General features: G+C 42.7%; 1 protein-coding gene across 3 annotated transcripts in view; it reads left to right on the top strand.

The window, feature by feature from the left end:
* Trpc3 (transient receptor potential cation channel subfamily C member 3) overlaps positions 1-22,489 on the top strand; it is a 67,232-nt gene that overhangs the window by 8,382 nt on the left and 36,361 nt on the right. For all 3 annotated transcript variants that reach the window (XM_028889834.2, XM_028889833.2, XM_028889836.2), the window contains exons 2-3: positions 10,322-11,093; positions 18,601-18,789. In XM_028889834.2, coding sequence (XP_028745667.1) covers positions 10,322-11,093; positions 18,601-18,789 — 961 coding nt within the window. The remainder of the gene's footprint in view (positions 1-10,321; positions 11,094-18,600; positions 18,790-22,489) is intronic.

The raw sequence follows: 22,489 nt of genomic DNA, 5'->3' as shown, positions 1-22,489 counted from the left end.
TTCTTGAGTATACATACACATTTAAGAAGTTTCCTAGGGTTGGGATTTAGCTCAGTGGTAGAGTGCTTGCCTAGCAAGTGCAAGGCCCTGGGTTCGATCCTCAGCTTAAAAAAAAAAAAAGAAAAAGAAAAAGAAAAAAGAAGTTTCCTCAGGAGTCACGCAGGAAATGCTGGCACCCCCTTGTCTGTTCCTAGAGGGCTTTGGAGGCAACAGACTGCTCTGTTGCTTTGTCTGGTTTTAGTTGCTAACAATCTGGAAAAATACCATTCATGCTTTTCAGAAGAAGATGAAGATAGGAGACCCGAGCTTCCTTCCTCCAATATCCAACAGCTTCCTGTCCCTTACAGTTAACATACACCTAACAGGCTTACTATAGTATTAATTCTGAATGTGAACTGGGTACGGTGGTATATACCTTTAATTCCAGCACTTGGGAGTTAGAGGCAGGTGGATCTCTGTAAGTTCAAGGCCAGCCGGGATATAGAGTGAGTTCTAGGTCAGCCAAGGTTACACAGTGAGACCCTGTCTTTAAAAAATAATTCTGATGGAATTCTGACCGACAGTAACTTAGAGACCCTTCACTATAGAGACCCAACTATTTTCCAGGTCTGATCTCTACATTTTATTTTCATGGCATGGACATCTTTTTTTTTTTTTTTTTTTTTTTTGTAACATTTATCTATTTGTTGGTGTGGGGGCCTGTGGAGGTCAGAAAACAACTTGCTATAGTCAGTTCCCTTCTTTCACTACCCGGGTCCAGAGAATCAGACTTGTCCACTTGTCAGCAAGCACCTTTGTCTGCTTAGCCAGCCCTCCAGCACTGGACGGGAGTCTTTGTAACAGGAAGCTATGCCCTCGTTGTTACATGGAGTATCTTCTCCTGCTGGTTTGGTTGTTATGGTGATGATGATGGGCTGTGATGTTGGATGTGTGCAGGTACTTGCAGACTCAGTGGTGGTGGTGCTGTCACTCTTAGGGGCTGCAGAAATTCAGAGTGGTCCCCATGCCACTTCTTCCCTTTCATGGTCACGTGTTAAGATACAAGTTTGGGGTGGCACTGCTGAGCTGTGTCGGTGATTTCTTCTTTTACCGCCACATGTGTGTAGGCATGCTGAATGACATCAGCTGTTTCTGGCAGTGACTATGTTGGTTGGCAGGTGCTGCTCGCTAGGGGACTACAGGTGGTCTGTGTCCTGACATGTCACTGCTGATTTTCAGGTCCCTTGTCAGAGCCTGCAGCTTCTTCCCAAACCATTGCCTCCAGCACCACGAGTAGCACAGTGGCTGCTTCCTGACACATTTTCATTTCTCACCTGTCTCACTTCTGGTCTTCCTGCTGCTCACAACATGAGTGGTGGAGTTCTGATCAGCTGGCTCAGCCTCCTTCTTCAGTGTGACAGACTGACCCATCAAGGCATTTTTTGTTTTATTCTCATCGCATGGTGCATGGCTATTGCCGATGACATCACTTGTTTGCTATATGAACTGAGTATCTGGTTAATTCTTTACCTCATTTTAATAAAGAATCCAAGGTGACTAATAGTGTTCATTTGCCACTGAGTGATAGTCTCATGGCGTTCAGGATCCAATCCAGACAGCCATTTTAGACGCTGTTCACTGTAGAATCAAAATTTTCCAACATGCAAGGTTAGTATATAATTTCACAAAACTATTTTGGTTTTCTGTTTGATGTTTTTTCTCTTGTTAGCATGTAATATACATACATACATAACACTACATACATACATACATGCATACATACATACATACATACATACATACATACCTCAGAATGTCTGAGAGAAGTCTTCTGAGCTCTGATCTAACTCCCTACCTCTCTGTGACCTCTAGGACCTCACTTAGCATTCAGATGGCCTTTTCATCATCAACAGTAGTATCAACTAGCAAGTATTTTGAATATTGACTGGACTATTCTAGGCCTTGTAGAGAAGCCATAAGAAGTTTAAAATAAGCATTGAGCATTTATTTTCTATCACACTTGTGCCACCCAAGAGAATAATCCAGGAGACAGAAATCGAGGGGAATAATTGTCTCGGTTTATGAAGTTATCCATACTACAGAAGTTCAGCAGTCAAGAGTCATTGCAGAAACGGTTAGAAGACCTTCCATTTCAGAATGAACAGAATTTGCTGGTCACCTAGGCTTCGCCCTGTGGAACTTAGTCTTCTGTGTTAAGGTACAATGTGAGCTGCACCGTGGCAAGAAAAACTGATGAATGGTAGAATTCAGATGTTCAGGGATGGAAACTTCAACAGAAGGAACATTCCAGAAGCAGGTATAGTAGAGACAAGAAACCCCTCACAATAGCTTAGATGAACAGACCTTTCCCTTGAGTCTCCAGAGGGCCGAACACAAGAGACGAAATAACCCAATATCCAGAATGTGGTGAAAATTAGTTTTAAGTTTTTTGTTTGTTTTCTTTGCTTACTAAACAGATACTTACTCAGCAAGTGAATTAAGCAATCAATAAATTAAGCAATTAAGTTAATTAAGCAATTAAGCAGTTACATGAGCTGTCAGGGAGAGAAGATCTGCTCTGTATTACCCAGGAATGTGGCCAACGAGGGCAGTGTCTTTCTGTACCCAGAGCCAGTGGATAAAGGCTTTTACTTCCAGAGTCTGTCCAGTCTCCAAAGAGGTTCAACCCTGTATGGCCCGGCTATGCCTGCCATTGAGCATGCTTGGAGAGATGCGGGAAGGCTGGCCTCATTTAGCTGTTTGAGGATATAGTGAAAGTGTTCTTTGGGTGATTTTCAGTACTCCCAGGAAGCCATCCTTTCCCTTGCTCTTGTGTGGACACCATGGAGGGGTGGTTATGTGTCTCTGGGGTCCCCACCAGATATCCTTAGATAGATGAAAGCAACCCCGCCCCCACTTGGTTAAAGGAATTGTCTTCTCTTCTGGTTTGGTTATTATGGTGATGGCAGGCTGTGATGTCAGATGTTGAGAAGCTGGCTTGAGTGTTGATGTTCTTTTACTCTTTCTGGTCTTGGAGCCATGTTTGATACCCACTTGGGTGCCCACTCTCGGCTGACTTGCTTTGTAAGAAAACATGCTCCCTCTCTGTTGGATTATAGCTGGCATCCCTGGTGTCCATGGCATCCTCCATTTCCCTCTTGGCACCAGTGGTCCACCCACCCTTGGTACATTACCCTGGCTTTGATGCAGGCTCCCTGGCCCTCATCTTACATGGGAGTCAGGAGTGGCAGGAGAAAGCTCCCACTGTGCAGCAGCATCTCTACTGAATCTGGGAAACACCCACTCATCCTGACCTTCCTAAATCCACGTGTGACATGTAACCTGTCCTGTTATTCTCTTGGTTCTTTCTTTTCTGGGACAGTGAGCTTCCTGCTCTGCTGTGGAAAATAGAACTGTTTTGTCCACATGGTGAGATCATGCTGTGGTGGGGGTCTTTCAGAATGAATAAATAAATGAATTGAGCAGGTTCAGCCATGGATGCCTTCTTTTTCTCCACAAATTCTTCTCATAAAACCCTACTTTTTCTTGTAACACCCAGAACATTCACTTGATCTTTTTCTGTGTTGCATGCTCACCCTCTAGTAGTCAAGAAAGTTACTCACTCAACAAGAACAAAGACCCTGTTCTTGGAAACACAAAAATTTAAAAAAAAAGTATCTTAACAAATCTTTAGAAAATACCCTTGATAGTAGAGAAGGAAGAGGGATTATGTGTTTACAGGATGGATAGGGATGAATTTAAGAACAAGTTTGGCTAGGCCAGGCAGAAGGAGCTGTGGACATTCCTGAATGCTAATTAGAAGAGTATCGACTCTGAAATATGTCATAAGGGACTGTGAGGTGTGGCATGGGAGACCAGTGTCTGAGAAAGACACCATGCTGGGGGTGACTGGGGGAGTCCCAGGAAACACCAAAGGGACTAGATGCCGCTGTCTCCCAGACCTGCACTTAACTGGATGTGTGACCTTGGTTTTTTGGGTTGGTTTTTTTTTTTCTTTTTTTTCTTTTTTTTTTTTTTGCCAATTTTTATATTTATGAGGTAGAGAAAAAAAAGTTTGCTTCATAATCTTGTTGGGAGAATTAAATCTGATAGTGCCTTGAAAGCACAGCCTTTATGTCAGGTGTTCAGCGAGGCTGGCCTGCTTTTCCTCCTGTCTGCACTGCAGAGCTGCTGTGATAGCCCAGTGGGGATGTGATAAAGCCCTGCAGGGTGGCACAGGCAAGGATGCAAAGACAGATCCAGCATGAGAACAGCCCGAAGGAAAACTTCAGGACGTTGTGACTAGCAGGATCAAATCCTGGGCCACAGATGACCTTGACATTTCCCAGCCTGACTAGGACTTTGAGATGCACATGTTAGGAATGCTGGTTTGATTTGGGTATCTCTGAGTTACAGGATGGATAGTTGTACTGGGGAACCTTGGGTCACATGGGAAGACAGGTAGCTCAGTTGCAGACACTTTACGAGCACCTCTCCTCAGGCACTGGGATGTGCTCCATGGATGATGATAAGTAAGAAATGACCTTGCTGTTCAGGATCGTGTGCAATAGTGTCACTAAAGGGATATTTGTTATCATGCTGCTTTAAAATTTAAATAACTTGAATAATCTTTAAAACACATGGAGTATAAAAATTCATCTCGAGAGTGGCTTCTTGATGTACAGGAGTGATTTGACTTTAGGAGTTGAATCCTTATAGAAGGCGTAATGAATAGGTGTCCTTGGCTGAATCTGCTCAATATCTCCAGCTCCTTCCTTCAGTAACCTTTTGAAAAGCTTTACTTATTGATAAAGCAAGAACATGTCATTAAATGATCACAGATAAAGACACCTTGTAGGCTGCTCTGGCAGTCACCTTATGGAGATCAAATTTTAAATAATAACAAAAAATAAACAACAACAACAACAACAACTAAATGGATGTAGAGTTATATGTCCATTAGCCTTTGCTACTCAAATACAGCATTTTAATTTTAATTTTAATTTTGGCAGGGCCAGTGTGAAAAGTGCTGAAAAGCCTGATAATCCAGGGTCATTGATACAGAATAATTCTGTTGGCTTATGGTGCAAGGCCCCATATATTTTAGTATATAGGAATTGCTACGGCTATTCATTTAAAATATATATCCCAGGGTCCCACCCCTGGGAGATGCAGAATCAGTCCCTCTGGGCTAAGACAGGGAGTCTGCATTTTAGCACACTTCAGGTAGAACTCAGGTCACTGTTGTAAGGAACAATATTAGGGAGGTCAGATGACTCCATGGAAAGTTATGACAACTGGGGAGTGTCGCTTGTATTTTTACCTCTGAGTGGAGTGGAGCAGAAGGTTCCCAATGGCTGTACAAAAATAGTTCCCAGAAGAACTTTTCATCGGATTAAATGTTTGTACAAATACAAAGATCCCAAGAAGCATTAAATATTATTTAAACAAATGCAAAGGGTCTTATTCAATTCCAGCTGTGCCAATAAGGCCCTATAGATTGTATTTTCAGCAGAGATCTGTTTTCTGTCCATTTTGAAGCCTGGGATTCTGAGATCAGGGTGCTAACATCGTCAGGTCCTGGTGAGGACTCTTCTTGGCTTGCAGATATATAACTGCTTATGTTATGTCCTCATATGGTCCCAGGGGCAGAACCGAGAGGAAAAGAGTTCAGACTATAGCAGCTAAATGCTCAGGCTGTCCACATGAGCACTAATGAAGGACCTAAACACAGCCTTGCAGGATTTGTACTTTCAGTCAGTACTGTTCCAGTGCCTGGTGGGAATGGACGTCTCCTCAGAGTGCCCTCAGGGTGCTGACTGGGTAGACCCATTGGGTGAGGGTCTGAAGAGAGGAAAACTACTGGAAAATGTTCTGTTACCATTGTCGGAGTTTGGCATCTTCCTTGCTTCTTTCAAAAGCTGGAAGAGACATGCCAAGCACATCTGACTTTGGAGACCTGTTTACTCACGGAGGCCGACTTCGCTGCATCAGTGAAGATGAAGGAAGTCTATTTCAGCTCTGGAAGGAAAATTAAAGGATTCACTTACCGTGGCTCCCATGAAATAAGTAGCTCTCATTCAGTTCTTTTACTTTAAAGTGACAGTGTAAGGAATGGTTTGTTTTGATTGAGAGATCAGGCCTCACACCTAAGTCACTCTTGGGATCTTTTTTTTCTCCTCCATACAGGTTTTCTCTGTGTAGCTTCGGAGCCTGTCCTGGAACTCGCTCTGTAAACCAGCCTGGCCTTGAACTCACAGAGTTCACCTGCCTCTGCCTTCTGAGGAGTGGTGGGATTAAAGGTGTGTGCCACCACTGCCCGGCTACTCTTAGGATCTTTTAAAGATGGCGTGAGACTGGCTCTTTTGACTTTTGCTGTGTAGAATTTGTCTTAGTCACTGTTCTCTTGCTGTGGAGAGACACCATGACCAAGGCAACTCTTTTAAAAGTGTTTAAGTGGGGGCTTACTTACAGTTTCAGATGGTTAGTCCATGTCCATCATGGTGGGCAGCATGGCAGCTTAGAGGCGGGCTTATCGGAGCAGTAGCTGAGAACTTTACATCTTGATCCACAGGCAGCAATTAGAGAGAGACAGAGAGAGGGGGAGCTTTGGAAACCTCAAAGGCTAACCCCAGTGACACACCTCCTCTAGCAAGGCCACACCTCCTAACCCTTCCCAAACAGTTCCATTAACCAAACATTCAAACATTTGAACCTATGGGAGCCATTCTCATTCAAACCACCACAGTATTAAAATCAAACATTTTAATTCCAGCATATATTGTGGAGACAAAGGTTCTGGAAAAATAAATATTAAGGACAACTTTGACATGCTAAGTAAGATATTTGATTTATAACAGGAGGATTCTAAGTAATAAAATTGTACAGTAAATGAAATTTGTGACAGATGAGTAGATTTTAGCTGCTCTTATCAAATAACAGAACAACAAAAATAGTAAGCAACTGTGTGTTGATGTGTGTATTCTTTAATATCATATTCTATAACTTGCATTTAAAAAAATTTAAAATACTAGTCATGGTGGCTTCTAGCTAGAATCCCAGTACTTGGGAGACTAAGGCAGGAAGATCACCATGGATTCAGGGTAAACCTGGACTATATAGTGAGTTCTAGGACAGCCTTGGCTATAGAGTGATTGAAAGAGACACTGTTTTTAAAAGGCAGACTAAGCCGGGCGGTGGTGGCGCACGCCTTTAATCCCAGCACTCGGGAAGCAGAGCCAGGCGGATCTCTGTGAGTTTGAGGCCAGCCTGGGCTACCAAGTGAGCTCCAGGAAAGGTGCAAAGCTACACAGAGAAACCCTGTCTCGAAAATACAAAAAAAAAAAAAAAAAAAAAAAAAAAAAAAAAAAAAAAAAAAAAAAAAAAGGCAGACTAAAAATACTAAGAAATACCAAGAGAAAAATTCATGAAATAGTCATTTTCTAGTATTCTCAACTCAGGCCCTTTTGCAAAAAATTGTAAGGTTCTTTACAGCTAGTTTTTTTGTAAGCAAGTCATTAAATTAAAAATTTTGTTCATTAAGATGTGGTACTTCAATAAGAATTCATTTTCGAAAGATAATCTGTATGAGTGTAAGTTGGAGTTCCATAGACATATTCCCATTATATTAGCCCTAGGTAATATCAGCATATTATCAATGTCAGAAACAAGACCTTTTATATGACGTGGAAATTCTAGCCATTCAAAACCACAGTAAGAATATTGACCCAATGAAATGAGTACCATTAATACCAATAAATCATCCTCAATAAGACAAGATTTTCCTAAAGACCTCATGATAGAGTCTGGAACTCTTCTGCACTTCCAGTGAATGAATGCTACTGTCTGCTTTGTGTCTGTCTAAAAGTCACCTACCAGCCTTGAGCCCCTCCCGAGTTTCCCCACCACCCAGCATACCATCTCCCTACACTCCACTTTTTTAACTGCAGAAAGATTACAGTGTAATGGTTACCAAAGGTACCTATATTTTTAAGTAATTGTCAATGACAGGGTTAAAAGACACAAACATTATAAACTCTAAACTATGCTCATGACTAAGTCTTCAAACTGTGTGTGAGGGTACAAGAGCAAGGTGGAAGTCCCTTCCCTGTCCTTCAGTCCCATGCCCCAGTGTTGAGGGAAACAGCAGCTGAGAGTGCTGTGCCTTGTTTTCTGAAGTATGGCAGGCAGTGGAAATGGGGTGTCCCGGAAGTATCATGTGCCCTGGGGCACATGGACACCTTCACTAGGCACCCTGTTCTCAGCACTGGAGAGCCAGGGCATGGACACCTTCACTAGGCACCCTGTTCTCAGCACTGGAGAGCCAGAGCATGGGCACCTTCACTAGGTACCCCTGTTTGAAGCACTGGAAAGCCCGGGCTGCTGTGTCCCAGATCTGGAGCCTAAAGAGCGGAGAAGAGCTGGATGCTGGTACCCCACTTCCTGTGCTGGGGAAGCTCCCTAATTTAGCCAGGCCCCCAGGGAGGCTGGTGTCCTTTCTCATGAATTTTCAAACCCTGACTCTGTGAATACATTTTTTCAGTGGTAAGAGCTGTTTCTGAAACACATACGATAGAAATAAAATGACTGCTTTCCCAGGCATTCACTTTTAAGTTGGGTTTATTTGCTTCAAAAGTCAGTAATGTGGAAAAAAGCTTAACTGATACCTTTTGATAGAGCTCATACCCAAAAAAAATCGGCAGATTTTTTTTTTAAAAGAAAGTTATTTTGAGCATTCGAATCAGAAAAAAATTCACACAACTGGATAAAGGTAAAGATACAGGTTTGTATGTTTGCACAATATTTGGCCAGGAAAATGTATAAATCATTGAACTGTTACAGATAACCACAATGTTAAAATTATATAGTTTATTTTGCAATGTTTTTCAGAGACTCAGAACATTTACAAAAGCTTTTACTTATAAACTCACACAAAGTCTGGGACTTTTCATTTTATTCACCTTTTTGCGGTACTGGGTGTTAGAACCAGGGTCTCTCGAAAGCTAGACAAGCGCCCTACAGCTCATCCACTTCCCCAGACCTTGTTTTAGTTTTTATCTTGAGGCAGAGTTTTCTAAGGTGCCCTGACTGGCCTTGAACTTGAACTTGGCCTCTCTCTTTACCATTCCCCAGTAGCTGAAACTGTAGGTCTGCGCCATGGGCTTGGCATTATTTATTATTTTAAAGTGTTTCTTTTTTTCTTTTCTCTCTGTCTCTCTCTGTCTCTCTCTGTCTCTCTTTCTCTCTCTCTCTCTCCTTTTTGAGGAGACAAGGTCTTGGCCTTCTGAGTTCTGGGATTAGCAGGAGGGACCACCCTCTGGTTTTAACTTCTCATATTACATGTAAGTTAAGAAGGTCAAGGCAATAAAATTATTTACCCAGACTCATAAAAATTAAGGTGTAAACTGAAGTTTCTGCACACATTGGTTTATGGCATGACTTTGATGCAGTTACATCTCAGCTGGTGTGGCTGGTGGGAGGATTTCAGGGCACATCGTTCTAGCTAGAGGAGCCGTACCTGGAGCTATGTTCACAAAGTAACGCTAGTGATTTTTAATCCACCAGTCAAGTAATTTCCTTCTAGTTCAAAAGGCAAATGTGTGATTTTAGTAATTAAACAACCCTTATAATGAGAGTTATTTTCAATTAAGTAAATCTAGATTGATGCTTGGGTTTTATGTTTGGTAAATCTTGTCTAGGTCGCTGCAAAGATGAATCCTGTAAAACAAACAAACAAACAAACCTTTGGTAGGGGAAGGCTTTCTCTTAAGAGAAAAAGTTAAAGCTAAGACCTTGTAAGATGGTACTCAGCCTAATACCGGGCGGCGCAGATAATTTTGCTTTAGAATGTACGATAACTAGAGAAGGCTATTCTGTCCTGATTCTTGACAAAAATTAACCTCCGTTGAGTACTCTAGCCTGGAGCATGGATGTTGAGTGTCCACTAGACACTATTTCCAGGATTGTTTTTCTTTTTGTGGTAGTAGAGATTGAATCCAGGTCCTCACACGTGCTAGGTCAAGTGCTTTGTAGCTAAGCTATTTAACAGCAGGAACCGGGCTGAAGCCGCAGGGCACCGAGTGTGCTTTTTACTGGGTAGGTGCATGAAAATTACTTCATTATTTTTCTATCTAAAGGCAGAATGAGCTGGATGTGCAACTGGGAAGGGCTGTGGGCTCCTCCCTGAAGCTAAGGCAGCCTGTGTTAGGTGAGAGGTAGTTGGGGTGGTTGATCTTAGCAATTTCCTCAGCCATTCCCTGGCTTCGGGTCTGCAGCCGGGTCTGCTGGGGGCTAAAGCTACAGGCCTCAAAGTCCCACATTGTTTTGTCACCCCACTGATCAGGTCCTCGGAGGGCAGCCCATCGAGGTGGCGCACGGCAGGGATGCGTGACAAGGGCCGGCGCCAGGCGGTGCGTGGCCCGGCCTTCATGTTTGGTGCTCGTGGGCCCAGCCTCACAGCCGAGGAGGAGCGCTTCTTGGACGCCGCAGAGTACGGCAACATCCCCGTGGTGCGCAAGATGCTGGAGGAGTCACAAACGCTCAATGTCAACTGTGTGGACTACATGGGTCAGAACGCACTGCAGTTGGCTGTAGGCAATGAGCATCTGGAGGTGACCGAGCTGCTGCTGAAGAAGGAGAACCTGGCACGGATCGGTGATGCGCTGCTGCTAGCCATCAGCAAGGGCTATGTGCGCATCGTGGAGGCCATCCTTGGCCACCCAGGCTTTGCAGCCAGCCGACGCCTGACACTTAGCCCTTGCGAGCAGGAACTGCGGGACGACGACTTCTATGCTTATGATGAGGATGGTACACGCTTCTCGCCTGACATCACGCCCATCATCCTGGCTGCACACTGCCATAAGTACGAGGTGGTGCACCTGCTGCTACTCAAGGGCGCGCGCATCGAGCGACCTCACGACTACTTCTGTCGTTGCGCGGACTGTGCCGAGAAGCAGCGGCTTGATGCCTTCAGCCACTCGAGGTCTAGGATCAACGCGTACAAGGGACTGGCCAGCCCTGCATACTTGTCGCTCTCCAGCGAGGACCCGGTGCTCACAGCCCTGGAACTCAGCAATGAGCTGGCCAAGCTAGCCAACATAGAGAAGGAGTTCAAGGTAGGCCAGTGGAAGCCAGAGTCAGCTCTGCCCAGTGCCTGTTGGGTCTGTTGGGATTTTGTTTGTTTGTCTGTTTTAAGATAGAGCCTTACTTTCATAGCTCAGGCTGGCCTCAAGTTCACAGCAGTCCTTCTGTCTCAACCTCCTGTATATTGGGTTTACAAGAATGGGCTACCGTGTCCAGTTTCTGGTTTCGGCACGGCCTAGGCTGTCTTCATACTTCATAGCCCTTGATGGCCAAGAACTCACAGCAGTCCCCCTGCTTCAGCCTCCCAAATGCTGAGAGTACAGCGTGTCTTGCAGTGGATTTTAAACTACAAGGTGCGCTCTGATGGTTTTTCTCCTCTCGTTGACATGCTGCTGCAGACTCACCCTGGAGACGTAACATAACACACTGCTTTAGAGAGAGGTTGTGGTGGTGGCCGCTCTGTGTCCTGGATAAGTATGAGAACCCAGAAATTCTGTGTCCCCTTTTGCTAAAAGGGAGACGTGACAAGTCTGCCTCCTTTCTAGATTCTTTCTGTTCGGCTGCATGGTGTTGCTGTGTCAGAAGTCTGCACCCCATCACTGTGATGCGGGGCTCCTCTTTCTTTTCTCGGATGGAGTGTCAGTTCCTCTGAAGTTCCTTTCATGACCCCAAGGCTTTACATATTTTTAGATGTAGCCGTGTCCAGCATGTGCTTCAAAGACTGTGTGCATCCCAGGACAGTGATGATTTATACTCAGCACATTGGTAGACAGCAGTGTCATATGGCAAAATCAAGGCTGGGCACCCCTCCCAGAGCCAAAATTCAAAAAGCATATATAGAATACTACTATACTATTGTTAATATTAAAGTTGCTTCATTAATGGAACAAATGTCTCACCCTGAACTCTTTGAACAACTATTTAGTGTGATGAGTTGTGACTATTGGGTCAACCCAGAAACACAAAGGACAGAAAAATGGCTTGCTTCATCACACGGCTTTTTCTGCTTTGCTGGCTTTCTTAATGAGTTACTTTTTTCTGTCAATCAGTTTTATTTTATGAAAATCTTATATTAGTGGTGGACCATTTTAAACTTTTATTCTATTGCCACCCCCTCCTATGGATTTTAAATGCTCTTAGTCCTTAAAACTAGGGTAAAATGGGTAGTTAATTACAAAGGTAAAACTCCATCAGCTTCTTCAGCAGATTTCCACTCTCCTGTCTTCTAGGTAAGGAAGTGGGTGCAAGCACTGGTTCCTCAGCATCCGATCTTTTTAGCATAGAATAGTAGTATCAGAATGAGTGCTTGTTCTGTCTTTCACATCTTAATATAGTTTTTCATAGTTAAGTGGATTATTTTTTTTCAAGTGCAGTTGGCAATATAATTCAAGCTAAGGAAAATCTGCTTTCTCTAGGGTTTCAAGAAAATGGCACAGATTAGTTTGCCCACTCTCCACCTACAACCAATTCCCTTGGTGTTTGTCAATCTTCACTGTGTCTTGGGGGAGTTCTGGCCTCAGTGTAACAATCTTGTTAATCTATTCATGCTCTTTTTTCTGATGCAAATCTGCACATTTTGTTTTTTTAAAAAATGGGGAAATGTGGGAAAATTGAAGAATAAAATAGGTCTTGGTTGATATCTATTCCCTGTAGGGACATCTATTATGTACTACTTGAAAAGAAGTACATAATAGACGTATTATGTACTTGAATTCACGATGAAATTTGTTTTTGTTTCATATTTGAGTTTTTAAGACAGGGTCTCATGTAGCCCAGGCTAGCCTTGAACTTGTTATGTAGCTGAGGATAACCTTGAGCTTCTGATCCTCCTGCTTCCACCTCTCAAGGGCCTGGATTACAGACATGCACCGCCACACCAGGCTTGAAAACCTTTTAGACAGACCACAGGTAGAGCAAACTGAAAGCTTCAAACTTATCAGAGAGAGTAGGAAAGGATCTGGGAAAGATACTTTTAAACATCATTTCTTTATTTGTGAGAGAGTCATAAAAGCATAATTCTAAATTTGTTTATTTGACACTTCAAATGTCACAGAAACCTGTTTTATGTACTTATTTGATATATGTTGAAATTCTGCAAGGGAAATTCCATAAAAGGGAATATTTTCTAGGATTATGTTTAATAATTTACTAAAGATGGTGATGTTTGCAGTTCCACACAGACAAGTTGCCTTGGTAGAGCAATGGAAGAGAATTTGTTATTCATAGTTTCCCCCTGAAGCCAGCTAAATCCATATTAGTAATGCTTAGATTAGAATCTCCTTTTCTCTGACTTGAAGAGTCACCTCTGAGAACATTCCAGAGGTGGGAAAATATTGGTAAAAAAGTAGAAGAGGAGAAAACACACCTGAGCTTTCAAGGTTAGATACCATGGCCGAGGATATGCAAACACCATCTGTATCTCAGGCATTCCCCGTTCCAGCTTACGCAGAGAGCTTCAGAGTCACAGAACCCTCTGTGAGCCAGAACAGGGCAGCTTCTCAGGAGTCAGTCTCTGCACACTGAGAGTCACCCTGCCTCACCACATGCCTTTTCTTCCCCATCCCTGGCTGTCTTTGTTGGTCCTTTCTTATCCCATCTCCCCTTTGCCCTCTCACCCCGCACTCGTGTCCACCTGTCAGGGCTTTAGACAGTCAAAGCCCTAACCCCGCCTCGCTGTGCTGACAGGACAGGGCAAGCAAAGCTCGTTCCCGAGGAAAGCAGGTAACCTAATTTGCCCTGTTCTGTGCCGTTCACCATATTCCTTCCCAGAGGGATTTGCAGCTCAGAGTCCTGGCCTGAAAACGAAGGAACAGACAGTGTGCCCCTCCCTGGTCAAGCACGGGAGATGTTTTCCCCTTTCAGACACCTGTTCGAGCATCTTAGTGACGACCTGAAATGCATACTTTCTCACCCTCTGCACACTCCCCACAGTCCCTTGGGGAATACAGAGAACATGTGAAGGTCATTGTCTCAGGAGTCTGAGCACTCGAGGTCATAGATTTAGAGCACTTGATGGAGGACAGCCAGTGACATGTTTTTAAAGGAACAGTGTGGATATGCAAATGATGTCTACATCTGTTCTGAGAAATGGAGACTTGGGTCTAATCATCCACCTATTGTTTACTAAGATACAAGAACACAGATTCTAATTGAGCTGGTGATTCACTTTTATGGTTGAAAGAAAGAAAGAAAGAAAGAAAGAAAGAAAGAAAGAAAGAAAGAAAGAAAGAAAGAAAGAAAGAAAGAAAGGCTATCTGCCCTCCCTGTGCCTCCACTTTTCTTTCAAAGTAGAAAACAGTTTCAGTCCCCACCATAGCAGAGCAGAGCTAGAAGGAAAATGGAAAATGGACATGACCCAAGGTAAGAAAGCAGCTTACAGCGGGGAGAGATCTAGCTGGGAACCATCTAGTCACACAGACCTCTCGGCGTGGGAAAACAGAGGCCAAGGTCATACTGACTAAACTCCATCTGGGCATCTTGGATCCCTGGCCCAGGTCTTATTTATTTAAGATTTATTTACTTTTATTTTATATGTATGAGTGTTTTGCCTGTGCATGCATGTATGTGCAACCACATGTGTGCCTGGTGCCCTTGGAGGTCAGAGGAGGTTGTGGGGTCCCTGGAACTGGAGTTACATACAGTTATAGACTGCCATGTAAGTGTTGGAAACTGAGCTCAGGCGCCCTGGAAGAGCAGCTAGTGCTCTAAACCACTGAGCCATCTCTCCACCCCCAATCTTGGGTTTTATGTCCAAAATAACATTCCTTCTGACCCTGAAGCACGTCTAAGCCTCCTGATGCATGCTAAGCATGCTCTCGGCATTTAGTCCTCACAGGTCAAGCAGAAGGTAGGATTCTGCCACAGCTGGTGCATGATCAGAATGGAGATTAAACCATATACATTATAAGGAGTGTGGAGAGGCTGTGACGAAATTGGACATCATTATTCTGCCTCAGGGGTAGCAGGTCCTTGGAGTTTTCCGTTTCTGCTCTGGTCACCTGACTTTGTAAAGAGGATCATGATGCTGAGAAAGATGTCTCAACAAAACTAAGTTGAGAGCAGTTTGGTGTCTCTGTTGATCTGATCTGAGTTGTGAAGCCGTTTGAGGCAGGGAGGAGCTGAGGGTGGGCCAGCAGACAGTGCACTCTTTAGCAGTGGAGGGAAGGGTGTGTCTTTGCCCAGAGTTCTCCTTCTTTTCCTGAGCACTCTGGATAGACCTAAAAGCCATGACTGAAGTAAGGAAATTACCAGTAGCCAGGTGACGTGGTACATGCCTGTAGCCTAAGCGGATAAGGAGACTGAGACAAGAGGATCCCTTGCGCCTAGAGTTGGAAGCCATCTTGGGCGACAGAGTAAAACCCTGTGTTTAAAAATAAAATCATCATTATCTGCTCCTCTGAGTGTTTTCTGTACTTGGGCAATAGACATCTTCCAGTAGTAACTGTTTAATCTGTACAAACAAGCCATTATCCTTATTACAATACACAACCTGTATTATCACTGAAGCATTTTTGTTGTTGTTGTTGTTATTTTTGTTTGTTTGTTTCTTTCTTTTCTTGACTTATCTGTCAGGCTGTGTGAAAAGTCACTCATTCCTTTCAACTGAACAACTTCCAGATTATAATTTTAAGAGTTATTACTGCAGAAGCTTGCTTCAAAGCACAGAAAGTCTCTTTGACTTCTGGTGGATAGAGAGATGGCCCACCTGTGTCACACCGAATCTTACAGAACACCCTGAACCAAGGAATGACATGAGGGAACTGCATCTACAGCACTGTATTGAGAAAGGAGTTGATCCAGGAGGTGGTGGCGCACGCCTTTAATCTCAGCACTGGGGAGGCAGAGGCAGGCGGATCTCTGTGAGTTCGAGGCCATCCTGGGCTACAAAGTGAGTTCCAGGAAAGGCACAAAGCTACACAGAGAAACCCTGTCTCGAAAAACCGGAAGAAAAAAAAAAAGAAAGAAAAAAAGGAGTTGAATATGGAAACATCATGGATGTAATCCTCCTGTAAGCTATAATAAAATATTGCATTAGCTTTCAGGAATGGAAGGTACCCACTCTGCATAGGAACAAGAGACTGCATCTTTTATTAATATTATCATGTTAATGGTACCAGCTTGAATGGAGACTGGGGTTTTATTCATTTTGTCTGTTCCCTTATGAGGGATTAAGGATTAACTGTTATGTTCTTTGTTTGAATTTACTGATAATTGAAGTGGAAACTATTCCAGTCTGTGTATCCTTTAAATGGCCTCTCTCTTCTTGTTTATTTTAGTTGGTGGTGTGGTTTTTGCCTACCAAATCAAATTATTTAAGGGAAGAAAATTGGAATTCCTCATGTATTCCTGAAATATGATGTTTTTTGAGGCCTAGAAATTCTGCTGTGTGAAGTATCACTTGGTTATCAAGACACAGTGTCTCAAAATACATTAAAATGAGGAATTCTATTTCTTCAAATGCATCAGTTAAATTATTATGTGGCTAATTTTTCATTTTTTTCAGATAGGATCTCACTATATAACCCAGACTAGCCTCCAACTTGCCACTCTCCTGCCTCAGCTTCTTAAATTCTGGGATTATAGAGTGTCTGGTTTAACTTTCTCTATAGGCTAAACTTTTAGTCAAAGTCACCAAGGCAGAAATGGGGTTTCCAAAAGTGAGGCACTTCCCTCAGAGACAGCCAGTGGTGCCTTAACTGGATCCAATGGGCTAAAAATAGAGCTCCATTCAGAAGGTAACGGGGAGGCTGCCAACCATCCATCACACGAAATAAATATGCAAATGGAATTAAAGATTCACAGATTATTTTTAGCAAAGTGTTAGTTCCAGTGGCCTGGAAACTTTTCTCTCAGGTATTGATATTCTGTAACCCTGGAGAATCCAATTCCATATAATCAGCCATTTCTCTCCTTCCGTTTCTGCAAGGAAAGATAACATGCCCTTCAGCCAAACCAGAAAGATGGCTCTCTATTGGGACAGGCCCCGCCCCTTCTTCAGTTATTATTGGTCATCTGCAAACTCTGACTTGTATGGGATTGCTGGGTCCTTCCTTAGTTTTTACTTCCAGGCAGTGCCTAAGAATTGCATTTCTGGCAGGTTCTTGGTGCCACTGATACTATTGGTATTAGATCTGTGTTTGAGAAGCAACGTTTCCCCTCAAAGCCACGGATAAGAAACTGGGCACGTTTTCATATATGATCCTTTTTTGCATCAGTCGGCCACGTTAGAAAGTTTCCAGTATGGAAGTGGCCCTGCTTTAGCTTCAGAATAGCTATTGCTTATACAACAAGATAAAACTTGTTTTGACTCTTGGTATTCAGCATTGGCGCTTAGCCATTCTCTCCTTTTCCTTCATAAAACAAACTTTTATGTAACAGAAGGGTCCCTCCTGGGTCTAGTTAATTGCTTTTATAAAAGAGGAAGACAATAGGAACAAAAAGGAAGGAAGGAAGGGAGGAAGGAAGAAAGGAAGAAAGGAAGAAAGGAAAAAAGAAAAAGAAAGACAGCACAGTATAAAATTCCAGTGTCCCAAAGCAGTTTACAAACTTGTCACACGTCGACAGAAACCCCTGGTGTCCTGTGAGCGGTGCATTCCCTGCTCTCTAGAGCTGGGATCCTGGTATGTCTGCAGACACCACAGGCAACCGGAGTGTTTGTGGCGTTAAGATGTGCAGTCATACTTCTGTTGTTTATTTAAGACAAACCAGTCACTTATGTGTATACCACATTTTTGTTGGAGTTTTTTTTTTTTTTTTTTTTTTGCAGGGGCAGGGAGTTATTTTGTTTGTTTTTTTTTTTTTTTTTTTTTTTGAGACAGGGTCTCAAATTCACTACATAGCCCAAGCTTGTCTCAAATTCCTGGTAATCCTCCTCCTGTGAGCTCTCATGCCTGGCTTTTTTGAGAAGTTTTAGTTTTATAAACTGGTGTGATGGTGCACAACCGATATCATAGTACTGGGTAGGCAGAACCAGGAAGATTTCTAATTTAAGGCCAGCTGTGGCTACACAGTGAGTTCCAGGCCAGTCTGAAATACAGAGTGGGACCCTATCTCAAAAGCAAATACCCCTACAAAATCTCAGAGCCAAATGCATATTAGGCAAGCTCTGTACTACTGAGCTATAGCCCAGCTAAAATTTGAAATTGATAAATAATAATTGAACATATTATGTTATATCATATAGTGTGCCGAGATAATATACAATGCTGAATGGTTAAATTAAGCAAATTAGCGTACTGTGCCTTTGACCAGTTCTACCTCCTGGCCTATTGCTAAGCACCATTCTGTTCTGTTTAAGATTCCACATCTAAGTAAGATCATGTCCATATAATTTTCAGACCTCTCCAGCTGGGCAGAAGGAAACTTAGTGGAGACAGGAGAATCCAATGGTATCTGCCTTAAGCAGCCTTGTATCCAGGTAGGGGCTACCTACCCTACCCAGGCAGGGGGACCTTTATTTACTACCCTTCCCCTATCCCCAAGCACTTGCCGATGAATTAGAGAAATTCTTGACGTTAAACACCAAACCTCTTATTTTAGAATGACTACAGGAAGCTCTCCATGCAATGCAAAGACTTTGTAGTGGGCGTGTTGGACCTGTGTCGGGACTCGGAAGAGGTGGAAGCCATTCTGAACGGAGATCTGGAATCAGCAGAGCCTCTGGAGACACACAGGCACAAGGCTTCGCTGAGTCGAGTCAAACTTGCCATCAAGTATGAAGTAAAAAAGGTGAGTGAGCCGGCCATCCGTAGACATGAGTTGGTGGTACCGCATCCTAAGGAACACTTGGAGAACAATAGATGGAGGGCCTGAGGAAGTGTCAGGTAAAGTTAACTATCATTAGACTCTGACCCTTCTCAACTGTTACCCATTATAGGATCCAGAACTTCCTGATGGCAAGGATAAGCCTTCTCTACATTTCAGTTTCCTCATATAAGAGGATTCTATCTTTTATGTTCTCAGAGGTTTAGTGTAATTTAAATGGATTAGGATAAACCAAGCTTTCTGCAAACTGTCAATTTCAGTGCCACTCATAGTAACAGCATGGTGGCACACAACTCTAATCCCAGCACTTAGAAAGTAGAGGCAGGAGAATAAGAAGGTCAGAGTCAGCCTCAGCTACCTAGCAAGTCTGGGTCCACCCTGGGCTACATGAGACACAGTTTTAGAAACAAAACAAAACAAAACAAAACAATAATAAAATAACGTTAATTCTGCTGCTTGTATGCCTTTGTAAGATACCATAACATACATTCGCATGTTGATCCTCACTATACGCCTGTTATTTATTTCCCTATAAACCAGGTAAGGTAGCTGATAAGAGTCTACTATTGAAGGAAACTGAGGGTTGCCAAGCTTAAATGATTTGTCTGATGTAACATGGATATGGAGGTTGTCATGCCAGGACCATAAATAAAGGCTACAGTTACTTTTATTATGTTTACTACAAAAATACTATTTTGTGGTTTCATTTTCTAATTTGCATTGGGCTATTAAATAATTCATGAAAACTGTAGTTAAAATATCTCATATGGTGAAAATCTCAGTTTCTGGGATTGGATAATTTAAGTATGTTATGTAATAGAGAGGGGGTTTGTACTTAAGAGAAGTTGACGGGGGTTGGAGAGAGAGCTTAGTGGAAACATGTACTGCTCTTCCAGAGGACCCATGATAACCCAAACATCCAGAAACTTCCCCCAGATCCAAGCCCAGGACTTGGATAGGACCCATCCGCTGTGAGTGGCCAGTGCTGGCACTATCAGGAGGGGACTCTGACTGTCTTAAAGCCTCTTACAACTCAAGCCTGCCATGCACCTCAGGCCAATGGAACCTAAGCCAGCATTTATATCATAACACAAAGCAAGGGTGGAGAAACCTCTCTCTCCCACACCTTCTAGGTGTGAGAATGTGTGCTCAGACACACTTGTACACACACACACACACACACACACACACACACACGTTCACTCACATATGTGTACACACACCTCCACCATAACACAGAGAACTTTTATGTGTCATATCCATGGGGTTTGGGTCAGTCATTAATGATGTGAAAATTTATTTTCACTAGAAATTGAAAGAAAACAACTTTTAGGGAACAGATCAGTTCTAAGATAATTAAATACCTCCTCAGAGTGTTCTTCCTGGGAGGTTTTGCTTATGTTGGGGGGAAGATGATTTTGAACAAGATTGATGGCAAGCCATTTTTAGAAAAGTGTCCAGACAAAGTCACGGGTCTTGCAATATGAATCTCTTCTGTTTGGCACCTGAGAGGAGAGAATTGATTTCAGTTGTCACAGGCTTTTTATCATTCCATGGAAAGTGTCATATTAGCAGAAACAGCTCATCTACAAAGGTGCATCTGTTAGCCAACCCACCCTGCAGAGTGAATGCCTTCATTTTAAACAAGTTGATGTATAGGTTACAATGTATGTGGTATCGTCAGCAATAAATTCGTTACCAATCAACATGTATGACTATGAATTTAGTGTTTTTTAGGAAGGAACTTTTTGATATAATAATATTAGAAATCTTGAGGACCTGGAGAGATGACTCAGAGGTTAAAGGCACTTGCTGCTCTTGCAGAGGACCCGGGTTTGGTTCCCATTGTTGACATGGTGGCTCACAACCATTCGTAACTCCAGTTTCAGGGGATCCAAACCCTCCTCTGGCCACTGTGGACACTAGGCACACATGTGATATATATACATGCAAGTAAAACACCTATACACATACATTTTTGTTGTTGTCTGTTTTTCAAGACAGGGTTTCTCCATGTAGTTTTGGTGCCTGTCCTGGATCTCATGCTCTGTAGCCCAGGCTGGCCTCAAACTCACACTTCCTGGCTCTGCCTCCTGAGTGCTGGGATTAAAGGTGTGCGCCACTGCTGCCTGGCTACACATACAATTTTAAAAAATTGTTTTAAAATAAATCTTAACAAAATTACAGATAACTTGACAACATATAGTTTGGAACTTCTGTACACTGGAAAGATCACGAACAAAATCTGAAAGAAAGGGGACTGGAGAGATTCCTCAGTGGTTAAGGGAATGTGTTGTGCTTGCAGAGGACCTGGGTTCAGTTCTCAGCACCTACATGATGGCTCACAACCATTCATTGGCATGTGCGTGGTGCACATACATACATGCAGGCAAAACACTCATACACATAAAATTCTTAAATCTAAAATGTTTTGAACAAAAAATAAATAAAAATTTCAAACCCTGTGATAATAAACTTATCAGCTAGGTGAGGTAGCACATGCCTGTAATCCTAGTATTCACAAGGCTGAGATAGGAGGACCACTAGCCCCAGGCTAGCCTGGGGTTCCTATTGAAACCTGCTTCAAACTTCTCTCAAAATAAATAAATGCTAATATAGAAACCTAGTTTCCTGTTCTCAAAGAATAGTCCCAGTACTTGGTGGTGTTGATGAAATCAGTAGTTCAATTGTGTCTCCTCTGCCTTGGAGAGGATGCTCCTTTGAGTTCTAATTCTGGTCATACCTCTCTACTGTTCTGTGCTATGAAATCAGGGCTCCCCCCCCCCCACACACACACCTCCATCTATACCTACGTCGTGGTGAGCAATGTTTATTATAGGAAATTTGTTGACAGGATATGGTAGGCTATTTAGTCCGTAAAACGACGCTCTAGAGAAAAATAATTTCCGGAGTTCTCCCCAGTGCTCCAATTTCATCCTTAACAGAAGAGTAATCTAGAAATTAGACCTGCAGCAATATGGACACATTCAGTTATCCACGTATGTGTTTCTCTGCAGAAGGAGTGAGAGGCCTCAGCCCCGACGTGACTAACATAACAATGTCCTTAAAACAAGAGCAAACTCCCCAAGGGTTTTGTACAGCAGTACCTGCTTGAGGACAGTTCAAAAAGATAGTATAACACAATCATTTTAAGTATAAGTTTATTCTGTTGTTTTCCATCTCCTGCCCTGGTTGGTGGTTCATCTTACATCCTATTAGTCATTTGTGTGTGTGTGTGTGTGTGTGTGTGTGTTCTGTAACGCTGTGATAGTTTTGCTATATTGAAAGATTGAAATGTTCTTATGTGTCAAGCACTTTCTCTTCGAATCAGAAAACCTCAAGTCAGGGTATTATTTTTGTAATGACTTCAATTTGCTGGTCCATTGCAGTTGGAAAACAACATACAAATCTGGTGCAGCCAGCTTTGACAGTGTGCTATCATAATGATATTTTCCCAGGAAATAAATAGAGTGGTTTAAGAGATAAAAGTCACTGCCCTATTCTGAAGTTGTTGAAAAGAAGAAAAAAACCCATCCCCTGATGGATTAGGGGGCTTTGCTCTCACTTGCTAATGTTGTATTGGTTGTATTTTTTAAGATGTGCTTTATGTATTTGTATTAGGAGTTTTAAATTGTTGAGGAAAATCTATTTCTATGGATTTTAA

Source organism: Peromyscus leucopus, chromosome 6 (assembly GCF_004664715.2).
Source record: "Peromyscus leucopus breed LL Stock chromosome 6, UCI_PerLeu_2.1, whole genome shotgun sequence".
Taxonomy (NCBI): domain Eukaryota; kingdom Metazoa; phylum Chordata; class Mammalia; order Rodentia; family Cricetidae; genus Peromyscus; species Peromyscus leucopus.
Note: the sequence above shows the minus strand (reverse complement) of the source record. Positions and strands in the feature narration are given on the sequence as shown.